The following is a 16,820-nucleotide window of genomic DNA, read 5'->3' on the forward strand; positions in this document are numbered from 1 at the left end:
CAAATATATCCAAAAAGCACAATACAATTTCATATCCAAAACAAAAATAATAGAGCGACTGCTGATATGTTACCACGTAAAAAAGATTCAAGTGGCCTAAAATTTAAAAGAGGGTTGTTTTCCTAGTAATGGTCGCTTATTATTGGCATTTATAAGGGTTTTATTGGATTAAAAAAAGGGGCAGTTTTTTTCAGCAACAGTGCCACTCTTATGTATGTGTTGTGTATGTGTTCCAGTTAATATGGCTGAGCTTCAATATAGACATAGCCCATCATCAACAGGAGGTCCAATTTATGGGGAAATACGAAGCAGATGTGTTTTACCAATCCTGGGCAGGTCACCGAGTTTGTTTCATTGACCAACATGGCAAAAACTGTAAATCATGACTGGTTATAACTGACAAAATAAACTACTCAACTGGACTCATATTTAATATTAAGGCCTCATGCACATGAGCGTATTTTGTTTCTGTGTCCGTTCCGTTTTTTTTGTGGATAGGATGTGGACCCATTCATTTCAATGTGTGCTGTCCGCATCCGTATGTCCGTTCCATAGTGCCCCAAAAATTGTAGAGTATGTAATAGGCAGGGTAGGCATTGTTACAAATTCAAAAAATCAAACAGAAGAAAAATCCAGCTTCCCAAGAAAAGTGATGATCTTTAACACATACGTGCCTCAGAAGCCGACATACAATACAGACATGTCTACGCGTTTCGGATCACAAAAATGTGGACCCTTACTCATGAGAAGGGTCCACATTTTTGTGATCCAAAATGCGTAGACATGTATGTATTGTATGTCGGCTTTTAAGGCACGTATGTATTGGGAAGCTGGATTTTTCTTCTGTTAGATTTTTTGCATTTGGCGCTTGGTTCCTGGCGTCTATCCGCGCCTCCCTTGGATTTTGAACAGCCGGGTGAGCACTGCAATCTGACTTTGCATTGTTACAATGGATCCGCAAAAAAAACATGCAACACAGATGTCACATGGACGTCATCTATATTTTTTGCAGACTGCAAAATACATACGGTCATGTGCATGTAGCCTAACTGATCCAAAAGGAAAAAAAAACATTCCATTAAATGTTCATTTAATCAGGTCAACGTGTTATCAATTTCTTGTCCTAACTTGGGCCACTAACAATGCCCAGCTGCCATTTTTGCCTATGGTGGACTTATCATTTTTTCTTCAAAAACATGAATAAATGTTGAAAAATGAATGTTTTATTTTATACTGCAGTTGTCAAAGGTCAGTTTATACAAGGTAAAAATGAAATGCAAATTGCAAGGAGCCAATAGTTGTTTTTTGGTCTTCCTTAAGAAAGACGTCACACATTAGTCTCATGATGGAGATGTCATCTAATGTCAATGTCCCCGGCCTGAGAGAAACATACCATTTATATGGAGCTGTACGGGTACATAGTGGGGGGTGGAGTGGCATTATCTTCTTTTTTTCAAATGGCTGCTCTAGACTGTACAATAGTAACAATTCTGTAGCTTACAAATTACAACAAAAAAATTATATATATATATTTTTTTTATATATATATATATATATATATATATAAAAGCAGATATAGTTATTGGTAGGACGGCCACATTGCTTTAAATATTCTACCTCTATATACAATTCTCCCATTATCTATGTCTTTGCAGCAGGATAAAAAGTGCTTTAAAATCAAATTAGAAGTCAGGCAAAAAACAAAAAGCTATTTACAGACTGATGATTCGAAAAAATTTAGCTTTATGGGGTCTTCTCCCCCACGTGTTATGCACCACAAATAAAAAATAATAATAATATTTAAAATGGAGTTAGAACTGGATTTACATTCGGTATGGAACAAACTGCCCCGGTAGTTGGGGCAGTCAATAATATATAGGTGCAGTATCTTTGTTGTGTCTTTGACACAACCTTGCAACCTTCATCCAATCTAGAGACTAATACATTTACCCCCTAAAAATCTAAATAGTCTTAATTCTGCTACTTTCATAAAAATACTTTTATTTTATTTCTTTATTCTTCATAGCACCTGTACTCTTCAGGCCGAAAAAAATAGGTGTTGCCGTCATAGATTTTCCATGTTGAAATAATTGTCCGGTTTGTAAGGAGATAAAGCACCAAACTCCTTGCACCTCCCCCTACCACCAGAAAACAAAAATAATACAAAAAAATCATAAAACATTAAATTATTAAAAAGGATTGAACACATTTACAGTATAAAAAAAAAAAAAAACTTGCTGGGAATTTAAAAAAACAAAACCAAAAAACTGAAGGAATTCCAGGAGATTGTGGTCTGCATGGCAGTGTTCATGATATAAATGAAAGAGAGAATGCCCCAGAGCCTACCAGCACCATGTATGCTATCAAAGGAATACAGACAACAATGGTATAATATTCACAGTTCTCACTGGATGCAAGATACAGCAGCCCTTTTGTCTACAATTTACAAATTCATTCATTTTTTTACATTACTACAGGGGTACATACAACCTGTTTGTAGGTTAAAATTTTACAGATTTCAAAAAGAAGTTCCAAAAAAGGGGAACAAACAGATGTGCATTGAAAATGACTCAAAGATTCCAATCAATATCACTTCTTGTGCAAAAAGTAGCAGCAAAAAGATTGTTAAAATGATAATGGTGTGTTAGAAACAGGCTTCCTCTCCCACGTGGTAAAAAAAAATAATTTTATTAAAATGATTATTTTTAACATGTAATTAAATAAGGTTTTACATACATGACAATAGGAGGGGGGGTGTAGCCTGTACTTTGATTTCCCGAAGAACACGTTTAAAATTATTAGATGTTTTTTTTTTTTTTTTTATAAATATATTTAAAATGTTATAAAATGCTGCTTGAAATAAAATGGTGATTTTATACATCGATTTTCAATGGTCATATTCTCAAACACATCCGTATTCGGCTCTGTTCATACATTCCGTTCATAATAGAGCCATGTCATCTATGCTAGATCCGTTTTCAGATCCATCCAAAAAATTTAAAAATTTAAAATACCAGAAAGCCAGACAGAACCCTATTAATACTAGTGGGAACAGAGTCTTACTGCATCAACAGATGGTTCTATTGATCCAGAAGAAGCTATGTCTAGGTGGCAATCATTTTCAAGATCCAATTATAATGAGGCAGACGCTCTAATATTTGATTTTAAAAGGATTACTGTATCTGTGGTGTAGCCGCTGCCGTAGATACATCATGACCATCCTCTATGAGACTGCTAGATGGACAAAAATAAAGTTCCTTGTCGTGAGCATACTTTTTGGTGGCAAGTCAGCTATGATTTTTAGTAGCTTAGAAAACCTTTGCAGATGTGATCTGGCTATAAATTTTGCACCATTATTGTTCTATAAAATCCAATAAATATATGTTTGAATGCAGTTAAAAATCTTTTTTTTTTTTTCTTTTTGTGTGTGTGTCATAAAAGGATGCCAAGATATTCCTGTTATTTGTTGTACAACAGTAGGTGTAAAAAATGCAGATAGAAACCTTTTTTAAGATTAATTGAAAAAAAAAAAGATACAGTAATAGTTCTCTTGTGGATCAAGTCCTGGGAGATGTGTACAGATACAGTATCCCCCTGTGGTACACAGGAGAAAAAAAAAAAAAGCACCAAAATAGCACCATATATTAGAGTGCTGTCAAATAGCTGAGGTACAATGGCCACAATGGTAGCTGTTTTAATCTCATATCCAGCGACTATATGGTCCCGTAACCTTGGTATAGGCATAGGAAGATGAAGTGGTGAAAGAGTTTGTCAACATAGGAGCTGCTTGTCGAGTTGGGATACTGTCCTTGTTTTCAACAGGTGGGGTCTCTGTAGTAGCAGCACCACCCCACTTTCTCTTTTTGCCAAAGCCTTTAACTTCTTGTTTGATCCCCAGTCTAGCAGCTTCCTCCTGCCTCTGCCGTGCTCTTTCTGCCAATTGCTTCATTTTGACTTCCCAAAGTGCCAGTCCATGGTTAGGTTGATTTAAGTTCTTGTGTTGATAGAACACCAAGGAAATGCGGGTTGGATGACTGCGATCAGGCTTTTTTAGAGGTGTAGTGGCATGGAGCTCTCTTCGTGCACACTCTATAAGGATGGAGCCATGGGCTGGTGCTACAGCAACTCCTCCAATATTTTCATCAAGAAAATTGTGCTCACTGTCGGACCACACTTCATCATCATCCTCCTCTTTCTTTACTGGGGTATCATCTATATTATCATCTAGACTATATGGATCCCAGGTTTCTGATTTTAAGGGGGTTGATGGAGTGGCTGAAGACACAAACATATTCCATGGCTTTTCCTGCATACTGGAACTAGGTGTCACACTGCACCTATCATTACCAGCAACTGAATTCCAGAGCTTTTCTTGGAACATCTGGGTCTCCTTCATAGCACGACCACTATTCCAGTTCTCCTGAGTGATGGCAGAACTTCCACTGAGCTTGCATGAGCTCCAGATCTTTCCTGGAGTGTCAGAATCACGCTGGCCAGTCTGAGCATCCATCTCATATGCACCCCATTGCTTATTTGGTCCATGTATGTTCTTCAAACCCATGCCATGTGATTGGACACCATAATAATCTATCTTACCCAGACCATTTGTTAAGCCGCTTTTCTCACTATTCATAAACATGTTTTGAGAACCTTCTGAATTTGTCTTCTCAGAAAGAGGCAGTGCCCCATTTGCTTTATAGGGAATGGCCTGATCATTTTTCGGTAATGAGAGATTCAAAGCAGGACTCTGAGAATGAGAATGGACACTAAGGGGTCTATGGAATGCATTGTGCAAATAGTCATTCATAGGTTCCTTCTTAATTGCTTTGTTAAAATACGACGAATAAGGAGTGTTATCCATTGGGACAGGTGTAGTCCGGTGGGGGGTATTTGCTGATCTTTGACTGTTTGCATCATAAAGATTGTACTGCTGTGCCAGATCTCCTGACCGCCCATAATTTTGCTCAGATGACTCATTTCCATAACCATGATTCGCACTGACTGCTGCTGGTTGCATTTCAGACTTTTTCTCAAACGCGTTGCTCATCCACCCACCAGTCCTTTTGTCATTGGAACCATAATTCAAAAATTGAGAAGGGACCACTGGATTATTGGGTAAACCATAATATCCAAAGGGAGGAAGAGCAAATTGTGAGTGATAGCCATTGATAGAAGGCAGGTTAGGTGCTTGTGCATAGAAAGAATGGTAGGAGTAAACACTATTCATGCTGTAGGGATCAGAAGGTCTGCAGCTGCCCAATACAGAGTAGCTCTCAACAACTCCATTTGCATTATACTTGAAGGTATTGTAGTGATTTGTAGGCTCCACTTTTATACAAGGCTTTACCTGTTGCTGTGGTGTACCTGTGGATGAAGGAAGCACATTGTCATTAGAATGTTAAAAATAGACAAATTGATTAATTTACTGCTCATCAATAACCATAATCACACAACATGGTCCACCAACATAACCTGTAGCCTAAGGGCTTAAGCACACAGTATTATAGCTCCATACCACACTACTAAATGAATGGAGCCACAATACAGCACCCAAAGTCGATGGGGTTCTACTGTTCCTCTGTAAGTTTCTGAATTTATATTATTATTATTATATATATGTTATATTATTATATTTATGTTGGATTCAATGATCCAACCGAAACAAATATAGCATGATCCATGGGATTCCACAATAGGGGGGAATTCTTCCATAGAAGACAAATATAAAAGCATTCAACAATGAAGTTGCCCCTAATGTGTACAGACACAACAGGCTCGTCACCAATCCCTCAGTCATTACATACCTGGGTTTCTTGGTGTTTCTGCTGGTTCCTGCTTGGTTTTATCTGGGGTGATTAGTTTATCCTTTTGAAGCTTCTTCTTCTCAGCTGCTGCCTTCTTAGCATCTAACTGCCTCTGCCTACAAGATTTGGCAGGTTCGGGAAGCTTGCGGACTTCGCGGGGGAAAGCCGTCAGCACCTGTATTCCCCCTTTCCTGATCTTTTCATGTTGGCCTTCTTCACTCCCAAACTCATCTGTGGTGGAGACCTTGTAAAGTGGCAGCACATGGAGTTGTTCATCTTCAGCAATCTTACCAACCATCCTGTTGTCTTCCTTTGTAAGGGTGCAGACCTAAATATAAAAAAGAATGTGCTTTTTATGGACTGTAAAACACTGTTTTCTATAATGTGTGTTTTTGGTATACTTAAAGGGGTTGTCCGACATACCTCCATTTTCACCCCGGCAGCCCCCCTGACAGGAGCATTGGAGCAGTTCATGCTCCAATGCTCTCCTTTGCCCTGCGCTAAATCGTGCAGGGCAAAGGCATTTTTTTTAGATCCGGTGACGTACCGGGGCTCTCCATGGGGCTGCCAGGAAGCCCGGTGGTGCACTGATGGGCAGGATTTAGTGCTGCCCTAGCCAGTAAAACGGCTAGGGCAGCACTAAAGCCCGCCCATCAGAGCCTGTGACATCACCGAACACACTACCGGGCGGAAACGTGTGTTATTGAAAACAAAAACATGAGATGCTCCGATGCTAGCCTCAGGGGGCTGCCCGGGTGAAAATAAGGGTATGTCCGGGTTCAGCTCTGAACCCGGACAACCCATTTAAGCATTTTTTTATACTTGACAACCCCTTAAAGGGAACCTGTCACCTGGAAAAGACAATTTACACTAATCACAGTACCTTAAAGTATCTCTCATAGTGTGCCCAAAGATGTATTCATATATTCTTTCTGCGTTGTGCTGTCTCATAAAATTGACTTTTTGAAGTCGTGCTGGAGTCACGGGGGCAGCGGCCTCCTTGACTCAACCGTCGGATAAGCCCGCCCAGTGCGTGTCCTGCCACAGCATGATCCCGGCTACGGCTCCTTCCTTCCCTCGCATCTTCTTGTTCACTGCGCCTGCGCCGTTCCTATACAGCGTGCTCGCGCCCATCGCTTCTCCCCTGCGGCGTGAGCACGATCACTGTCTGCTTGCACTGCAGCACAGGCGCAGTGAACATGCAGATGCCAGGGAGGGAGGGAGCCATAGCCGGGATCGCGCTGCGGCAGGACGTGCACGCGCGAGAAGAGCGCGGTCACGGCTACAGGGGAAAATGTCCATCAATATGCGGAGGAGCGGCATAGGGGCGGGCTTATCCGACGGTTGAGTCAAGGAGGCCGCTGCCCCCGTGACTCCAGCACGACTTCAAAAAGTCAATTTTATGAGACAGCACAACGCAGAAAGAATATATGAATACATCTTTGGGCACACTATGTGAGATACTTTAAGGTACTGTGATTAGTGTAAATTGTCTTTTCCAGGTGACAGGTTCCCTTTAAAGGGTTTTTTGGTAATAATTATATTTTGTGTAATGCCCGCAGTCTGGCTCCTGAAAAAGAAGAATCATATTTACCTACTCCATGCTACTCCGGTCCACCGCTGTCTCCATCTTCCAGCCCCTGCACTGTTTATATCCGGCTGGCTATGGGCATGGTCACATGTACCACTCCAGCCAATGACTGGCTTCAGTGTGAACTGCTGCTTGTGGTTGCATCACTACTGAAGTCAGTCATTGGCTGGAGCGGTGCATGTGACCATGCTCATGGGAGGGGACCAGAAGATGAAGGAGGCAGGCTGGGAGCATTACATAAAATATAAAATTATAACTGGGAAAAAAAAAATTTAAAAGTAAATATCTAAATTTTTACAGTAAGTACCAATTAATTTTTACATTATTTCCTTTTACAGAAGCAGATGTGCATTTTCTGATACAGAGCTACAAATCTCCTGCAAAGACAAAATAAGACTGCAAACAGTCCAATGTTGCAGGTAGCAATAATTTTTTAAATTTTAATTTGAAAATGTCTATCCAGGAGATTTGGAGCGATAAATAAAAAAAAAAACAACAACTCAGCTTTAACCTAAGGCTACTTTCACACTAGCGTTCTGCTGTCCGCTCGTAAGCTCTGTTTGAAGGAGCTCACGAGCGGAGCAGAACGCAGCCGTCCAGCCCTGATGCAGTCTGAATGGATGCGGATCCGCTCAGACTGCATCAGTCTGGCGGCGTTCAGCCTCCGCTCCGCTCGCCTCCGCACGGCCAGGCGGACAGCTGAACGCTGCTTGCAGCGTTCAGCTGTCCGCCTGGCCGTGCGGAGGCGTGCGGATCCGTCCAGACTTACAATGTAAGTCAATGGGAACAGATCCGCTTGAAGATGACACCATATGGCTCAATCTTCAAGCGGATCCGTCCCCCATTGACTTTACATTGAAAGTCTGAACGGATCCGCTCAGGCTACTCTCGCACTTAGAAATTTTTCTAAGTTATTAATGCAGACGGATCCGTACTGAACGGAGCCTCCGTCTGCATTAATATGATCGGATCCGTTCAGAACGGATCCGATCAAGCGCAAGTGTGAAAGTAGCCTAAAATGTATAATAAAATAAATCGGCACAGATGTGTGGACCTATTTAGAAAATATATTTAAAAAAATACAAAATGTTGATGGGTGGACATCTTGACTGTAAATACTGAACTTACCACAGTGCAGCCATTGTAGAGGTTGTGCTGGTCTTTGTGTGCGTGGGCACAGAAATCCATGCATGCTGTAATACCGGAGAACGGACGTCCCTCTTCCATCCCAAGCCTGCAATCTATTGCTACATCCTCATTGTTAACCTAAGGAAGAAAGGCACATGATAATGAATTCTAAGTGAATCCAGATGTTTTTTTTTTTATACACTAAATAAAATTTACTGAAGGGGCATGCCAGGCTACCTGTCTCCCTTCTGTGGTCTTCAGGCCCCCGTTCTATACATTTCTGGACAGAAGTGTTAAGTGCACCACTGCCTGTCCTCAAGCAGCACACGACCCAACAGTGATGTGCCACTTGGGAACATGTCACGGTTGAGGCCAGTCACTGGCTGCAGCGGTGCGCGTGACCCCATCGATGCAGACGTTTGGAGGACAGGGACTGGACAACCAAACAAGGGGCGCCAGAAAGCGAGCAGCAGGGAGCAGGCGAGTAGGTTTTTTTTTCCACCTTATCTATATTTAGAATTATATGTCCTAAATGCTAAAGCAGTCTGCATTTCAAGGGGTTTCTTTTAAAGATATGACTTCATAAAGCATAGGGCACTGTGGATGCTATTATATAATGGGCACTAAGATGAGGACACTGTGGCTGGCTCGAGTATTAGGGCTCAGTCATGGTGACTGTGGTTTCATCTGTGACTACCAAGTGTACATACCTGATTTTGGTAAGCCTCTGGAGCAAGCCTCTTGTAAAGTGGAGCAACCTTTGTAGCCAGATCTTGAAAGTTATCATTAAGATGCTCCTCCTATTAAAACAACAAAAACTATTAGTACAAGGTCAGTAGGGAATTATCAATACAGGTTTTTCTGCCTAAAATCGGACACTCCATGCAAATACAGCGTCCAAACATATTTCTTTTCTGCAAACTCACATTATAATTGGGAGGGAATTTGGGGCACAAGTGGTAGTAATTCTTACTAATGACACATGGATTCTCATTATTACAAAAAGTCTACCAGAAGAGGATCATGAAAACTTCTCGGAACAGGGACTTTCTTCAGATAACACTAAGTTTGCTTTAATATGGTTTATCTGCCATATTCGTGTCCATAGGGGCTAGTTTAGATCTGCATATTACTGCTGTATATTAAGAGTTAACAGTGGGATAAGATCTAGTCATAGGGGTGAAGGAAAAGATTTTCAAGTTTTTTTTTTATAATGGGTTTAGAGCCAATACATTTTTGGTGCTGAATACACAGCTCCCATATGCAGCCAAAATATACCCATCAGCACTTAGGCTGACAGATTTAAAAACACACTTGTGTATTGCCAACATTCAGACCAATGACCTATATTATCTCATAGAGTGGGAAAGAAACCATATTAACTACCTACCTCCTTTGGATGATCACCCACAAGTCGAAATTTCCTTGGCGTTTTGCTTCGAGCAAACTTGCAACCATTGAAGTACATGCTCCATGAACACCCAAAGGAGAAAGAGGCGCCACAGGTGTTGGGATCCTTACCTTGGCACGCGCAAGTCCGACTGAAAAGACATACGGTAATATACATGAAACCTTTCACTTTCCACTGGTTTAGTGTCCTGCACATTTCATCATTTACTGTTACAAAGTTAGGCCGTCTGCCTCCATGTGTATAATGTTATAGGAACGTCAGTTTGAGATTTGGTTGTGTGTTATAGTCACTGCAACATGGGAATATCAGGAAAAATTCCTTACAATTGGTAGGGTCAGGCCTTGTCCTTAGAAAACTTACTCATCGTTCAGGCCACATCTTCTTGATGTTGGGTTTCCAAATTTGGTGATGGTTTCTGTGATAGTATCATACAACTTATCCCCCAAGGAACGAGTGATTCCCTCCCAAGCCATGATTAATATAATAATGACAGCATTCTCGCAATGGTGGCCAGTTCGGTGGCGGACCAAACACATCAGCTTCTCTTCCTCACTCTGCCGGCGGATGACCTGAGAGGCAAAAAATACCAGACTTGTTAGTTTCCGAACTTCCTTAGGAGTGGCAGCTAATTTCCAACTCATGTAATCAATTTAGGAATAGAAACCACTGCATGGATATTGTGAGAACCCCTTTTTATATACCCTATTAAAGGGGGTATATGATCCGTTAAACAGAGTATAGAGGAGCCCATTCATTAGGATGACTGGATGTAATACAACATTTGCCCTATAGTAGTCACTGCTGAGTAAACGTGCAGCCAATTGCATCTCATCCCAGCAAAAATGTACGTTTTCCCTGGGGTCTCCAGATCAGCTGGCGCTAGTAGTAAAGTCTGTGATGTCTTGGATGAGATTAACCCTTTAAATAGTTTTCCATCTACAGGGGCCTTTCAGGCAGATCCCAATCCATGGCTGGATCTGCAGAGGGAAACGTACTTACCTTGCCGCTGGGTTAAAGCTCGATTGCTCCCCCCCACTACCACTACTGCAATGCTCAGCTCCCTGTGTATCAACATCCAGTTTGATGGCCACATCACCCACTGACATGACGCAAGGGGGAAGCAACTGCTGCGGCCACTCATTGGCTGCTGCGGCTATCAAACTGAATGTTGACACACAGGGAGTGGGGTGCTGCAGTGTCGGCGGGGGAGTGAACGAGCCGGAACCCAGCGGCAGGGAGCAGGTAAGTATGATTTCCTCCCCTGGTCCGGCCATGTTATAGGGTCTATCCAAAAAGCCTCTGAAGATGGAAAACCCCTTTAATAAAGATGGCAGTTCATCTGACTGCATTTTTTCTAGACATTAGTTATATTAAAGGGTTTGCAAATATCTCCAATACAACCATTCTATTACATGACAAAGAAATAAGTGTAAATGATCAGAAGTACAATGCATTCAATGACTATTACCTGCAGCATTGAGAAGGGCGATATAGCATTAATATATGGTGACACGGGCCAGTCACAACCCTGTTCTATTAATACTGTAATAAACAAGCATGTCCTCAGTTCACCTCTATCCTACAGACGATCGTCTGCTTCCTGTCAATGAGGAGCAGCATCCTCTATCGGAAAGCAGCAAAAACACGAAGATGAAGGTGGCGTGCAATGTCAATCACTACAGAAGGGAGGAAGATAACATATCCAAACATACATATAAATATATGCCCTGGGCACAACCATAACTGCTGACTAACGGCCTCTAAACCTGTACACAGACATCAACACACTAACGGCAATATGCTCGAAAAAGGAAATGGATACCTGTAAGTCCCTGGTGGTGGGGTCTATATGTCCCTAATTTACCAACTGCTATGTTGGTAAGTATGCGCTTGGAGCCGCCGAGAAGAGGGAAAGGTTATGAGGTGCTCTGCCTAGGGAAGGGAATTTAAATGCAGGGCAAAGGCAGCAGACGGAACCTTTGCCCTTGGTGATAGAATACCTATCTATGCCATGTGTGATGACCCACCAGGGAGAGATGTGGTGAGGAAAGGGCTGGCTGGTAGTGATGGCACAGATAGGAGTAGTTGTTGTTCACGGTAGCTGCCCTCACTCTGGCGCTCCCCGGGGCTGTGCGATGTATGGAGGGTGCACTCTTTCTTCCCAGGGGACACACCCTGAGTTATGGGGTATCTTGTTTGGTGCTAGTTGGGGTTCCTTTGATGGTGAATGGTTGGCAGGGTGCAAGGCAGGAGTACAAGTGCAGGGCTGGATAATAGCAGTGGTGCAAGGCAATAATCATGCTAGTATAAGGGTAATGCTGAGTTCACACTTCAATTATTTGATCAGTTATTTCCATCAGTGATGGTGAGCCAAAACCAGAAATAGAGCCTACTCAGAGATAAGGTATAAAGAAAAGATCTGCACCTGGTTTTGGTTCACAAAAACTGACCAAATAAACTGAAGTGTGAACTTGGCCTAACAAATCTGGTGTTCCTTACTGAGGTAGTTTAGGCAGTTCATAAACTGAGACACTAGTAGCAACAAGTTCATTCTCTCCAGAGGACACACAATATACTTCCAAAACTGAACATGGGATAACGGGCCAACTCTGAGTCTCTCTATCAGATCCAAACTACTTTCCAAGTCAACCAAAGGGGTAACCATTCCCAATATGTATTACAGTTCCCACAGCGGGGTGTAGATCCTTCAATGGGTAGCTAATCTGTGATATAAACATATTCCATCTACCCTTCTTGTATCAACTTTGTGTTTGAGCCTTGTCTGATCTTAGTATAACATCCTGCTGGCTGATACCTTCTATTAGCACACAACTATACCTGACTAGCTCACAGCACCTCTACAACAGAAGTGCATGGAAAGTCCAAAACCGACAAAGGAGCAATGAAAATCAAGGTATTGCCAAAAACTTCCAGTAAAAGTCTCAAAGGGGTTTTCTAAAACTGTATACTGATGGATAGGTTATCAGTATTGATTGGTGGGGGTCCCACACCCGGGACTCTTGCCAATCAGCTGTTTGAGAAGACACCGGCGCTCACAGTAGTGCCACGGCCTTTGTTCTGCCCACCAAGTACAGCGCCGTACACTGTACAGTGGTTGTGCTGGGTATTGCAGCTCAGTCCCTTTCACTTCAATGGGGCTGAGCTGCTCCTAGGCCACGTGACCGATGAACGTGACATCACATGGCCTAGGGAAAGCTGTGAAAAGACTGCCTCCTCAAACAGCTGGTCTACAGGGATCCCGGGTGTCAGACCCTCACCGATCAGATACTAATGACCTATTCATAGGAAAAACCCTTTAACAACTTAACTGATTGTTACTATGCACATGGCTAGCATTCAACACTCCAATGGATAGTAAATAGAATATACCCTCATTAAAAAGAAAATGACCCATTGTCTAAATTAAGTTTTTTGGGTAAAACTTATTTTTTATTTTTTGTTGTTGATTTTTTTATTTTTTACATTTCCCTGTCTCTATATTTTAAAAATAATCTCTTACAATCTGCCAGTTTTCGCACTAGCCACTAGGCTTAAAATATGTCAAGACTCCCTGTACTTCGAATACAGCCACATGGGCTATAAACACAATAGAAAGGAGGCGGCTCATTGACTTTTATGGGGGAGTTTTCTAGGCATGCTCTGTGACCTGTGCAGAGGTCAGGAGGGAGAAGATAAGCTATGATATCAGCTATTGTGAATGGTGGATCTTCTGTTATCTGTACCAGAGGTGTTATTTCTACTGAAAAGTTAGGCTACTTTCACACTGGCATTTCTGGGTCTGCTTGTGAGATCCGTTTCAGGGCTCTCAAAAGCGGCCAAAAATGGTTCCGTTCATCCCCAATGCATTCTGAATGGATAAGAATCCGTTCAGAATGCATCCATTTGGCTGCGTTTGGTCTCCGTTGCGCTTTTGAGGTGAACACTAAAACGCAGCCTGCAGCATTTTGGTGTCCGCCTTACGATGCAGAGCCAAGCGGATCCGTCCTGACTTACAATGTAAGTCAATGGGGATGGATCCGTTTTTACTGACACAATATGGTGCAATTGGAAACTGATCTGTCTCCATTGACTTTCAATGTAAGTCAGGACGGATCCGTTTTGGCTTAGACTTTTTTTTTAATGAATAATGCAAACGGATCCGTTATGAATGGATACAAGCGTTTGCATTATACAAGACGGATCCGCACCAAACGCGAGCGTGAAAGTAGCCTTACCTGTACAGAACAGGAAGTCTTGATATACCGGTAGGCCTAGTGGCCACTGCAAAGACTGCACGCTATTAGGTATTTTTTTACACAGTGACTTGAATAATTAAAACAAAAATCATAAAAAAAATATATATATATTAAGTTTAACATAAAAACAGGTCATTTTTTGATGATAACATTTTTTGACATTATGAAAGATATTTTTTGCAATCACCTACCCATTTAGCAATAGGGCAACCCATGGAACTCTTCCCTTCTTTTCCTGTGTAAATGACTTTTTCTATGCGGATTGCTTTCCCTTTCTCTCCATACCTGCAAATAATAGTAAGTGCATAAATAGAAAAAAAAAATTGTGTGTGTGTATATATATATATATATGTTAAAACCAATGAACTTCACAAAGTATGGTGAGAAAAATTGGGAGAACATAGGAACTCCATTGAGATCTTGCCCTCGTTCTGTAAGCCAGTAGTGATAACCTATGAGCCACATGGGGTTAACATACATTACAGCCTTGCCTGTCCTACTCACCTTTCCTCCATTAATTCTCTAATTGATGCTACAGTTGGTCCAGATCCAAGGTGAGTGTAATATGGTCCTTCATCCCTCTCATTAATTTGCTCTGCAAAGAAATAGTACACTGATGACAAAGTCCTGTAAGAGTACCAGCGATGGTAGACATTGCTGTCCTTACTGCATTTACAAGTCATAAAGTGGACTCAAGAAAAGGAAGTGTTGCAAATTATCTTAAAAGTCTTGTCCAGGATTTCAAAAATGTGTTGGGTTTTCTCCATAAATAGTGCCACACTTGTCCACAGTCTGTGCTTGGTATTGCAACTCAGCCCTATTCAAATCAATGTGAGCTGTAATAAAGTACTGGACACGTCCCATTGACAGGCATGGTCTCTGGGGGGGAGGGGGAGCAGACCCATTTTTTTTAAACCTGGACAACGTGTAAACCTAGTTACCCTTCTACAAGGAAGGAGTGAGTTAATGGTTCTTCAACAGCATCTACCAGCAAGATGAACTCTTTGGTGGTCCGAGGATTTGTAATATACAGGTTCTTAAGTCCCTCATGAGGACTATACAGTCCCAGTGGATTGTACAGGTACATACAGTAGGTAACTATACAGGATATATCCTAGGACGACTCTTCCTCCTGGTTTATAAGATGGAGCCTCAGAAGGTAAACCTCCCCTTTAAGATCACTTTTCACATTCCTGTCGCCCGGTACGTCTCCAGCTGCCGTCCCTGCCTGTCCGTTGCACAAGGTCATGAATGTTCACATGCAGAATTGATTACTTTCTGTGAAATCTGCTGAACTTTCCTAATGAGTTATTGATCATGGGTTTACTGAGCATGCGGTCACTGTAATAACCCGAGAACAAGGCGTCCCATCTCCTTGGAGCAGTGAGGTGGACATCCAAGATCATATTTCACCATGCGCTGATGAAGCGCCAGCATTGCTGAGATGTTTTACAGAAATGCCTGGAATATCTTACATGGACTGTTTACAGAGTGTGACTAGATTGATATGGACCCCCATAGGCAAAATAAAGTATACAACGTTTAGGCCATCTCACATACATACCTCACAACTTCAAGAACTTAAAGGTCATCTGTCAGCAGACTTGTCCCTATGACACTGTCTGACCTGTTACATGTTAACTTTGCAGCTGAAGGCATCTGTGTTGGTCCCATGTCCATATGTGCCCGCATTACTGAGAAAAATTATGTTTTAATACATGCAAATGAGCCTCTAGGAGCAACGGGGGCCTCTGCTCTCTCTGCAACTGCTGTGCCCTCTGCACTTTGATTGACAGGGCCAGGCAGAGTAAACCTCATAATGCCTGACCTGTCAATCAAACTGTTGGGGGAGTGGTAGTAGCAGAAAGGGCTGAGCCTCTAGGTGTAATGACAACGCCCCCGTTGCTCCTAGAGGATCATTTGCATATATGAAAACATCATTTTTCTCAGCAATGCGGGCACATATGACCATGGGACCAACACAGATGCCTTCAGCTGCCAAGCCCACATGTAACAGGTCAGCCAGTGTCATAGGGACAAACCTGCTGACAGATGCCCTCTAAAGAGGAGCAATTCCCCCACTGTCATTTTTTTAAGTTACCTTTTTACATTAAGCCCCCTCTCTAACCTCACCCAATCCATGTTCATACGCGCCCAGTCCCACAAATCTTTTTTTGTGCCTTTTTAATGTCCTTTGTGTGGCACACCATAATAGTATTCCCACTCTGTGACAATGCCTCCTGAGTGCCCCCCCACACAGTGGCATAGCATGGGTTGCCAGCACCAAGTATTGCGCCCCCTAACCTGTGGACACTCCTATTTTCACACAGGCAGAGCTGTGCCCCCGAGACACGTAACCACCGGGTCCTCTAGAGGTAGCGGTATAGCTTACTGGAAAAGCGTGGGGCATGGTCTGATGTGACTGGGAACAAATAGATTAAATTTGCAGGGTGACTTTGGGGTAAATTCCCTGCCCTCCTCTTATCGTGAGATTTGGTATTTTTGCAGTGTACCCATCTCTGATGATCACACACTTTACGAGGCTTTATGTGTAGCCAGAGGAGTAATAAGTGTATTTCAGTGTGCAAGTCCAGTGAAGAATCAGGGCAGATTCACACGTGGCATAATTA

The 16,820-nt window shown here is 42.2% G+C and overlaps 1 protein-coding gene across 8 annotated transcripts in view; it reads right to left on the minus strand.

The window, feature by feature from the left end:
- Positions 1-1,207: 1,207 nt before the first annotated feature.
- The window catches only part of TET3 (tet methylcytosine dioxygenase 3), a 72,703-nt gene continuing 57,090 nt past the window's right edge, over positions 1,208-16,820 (minus strand). For all 8 annotated transcript variants that reach the window (XM_044279314.1, XM_044279311.1, XM_044279313.1 and 5 more), the window contains 8 exons: positions 14,695-14,785; positions 14,382-14,475; positions 10,295-10,503; positions 9,914-10,064; positions 9,234-9,323; positions 8,524-8,661; positions 5,805-6,132; positions 1,208-5,364 (listed from right to left, as the gene is read on the minus strand). In XM_044279314.1, coding sequence (XP_044135249.1) covers positions 3,701-5,364; positions 5,805-6,132; positions 8,524-8,661; positions 9,234-9,323; positions 9,914-10,064; positions 10,295-10,503; positions 14,382-14,475; positions 14,695-14,785 — 2,765 coding nt within the window. In that variant the 3' untranslated portion in view covers positions 1,208-3,700. The remainder of the gene's footprint in view (positions 5,365-5,804; positions 6,133-8,523; positions 8,662-9,233; positions 9,324-9,913; positions 10,065-10,294; positions 10,504-14,381; positions 14,476-14,694; positions 14,786-16,820) is intronic.

This window comes from Bufo gargarizans, chromosome 2, assembly GCF_014858855.1.
Source record: "Bufo gargarizans isolate SCDJY-AF-19 chromosome 2, ASM1485885v1, whole genome shotgun sequence".
In the NCBI taxonomy this organism is placed as follows: domain Eukaryota; kingdom Metazoa; phylum Chordata; class Amphibia; order Anura; family Bufonidae; genus Bufo; species Bufo gargarizans.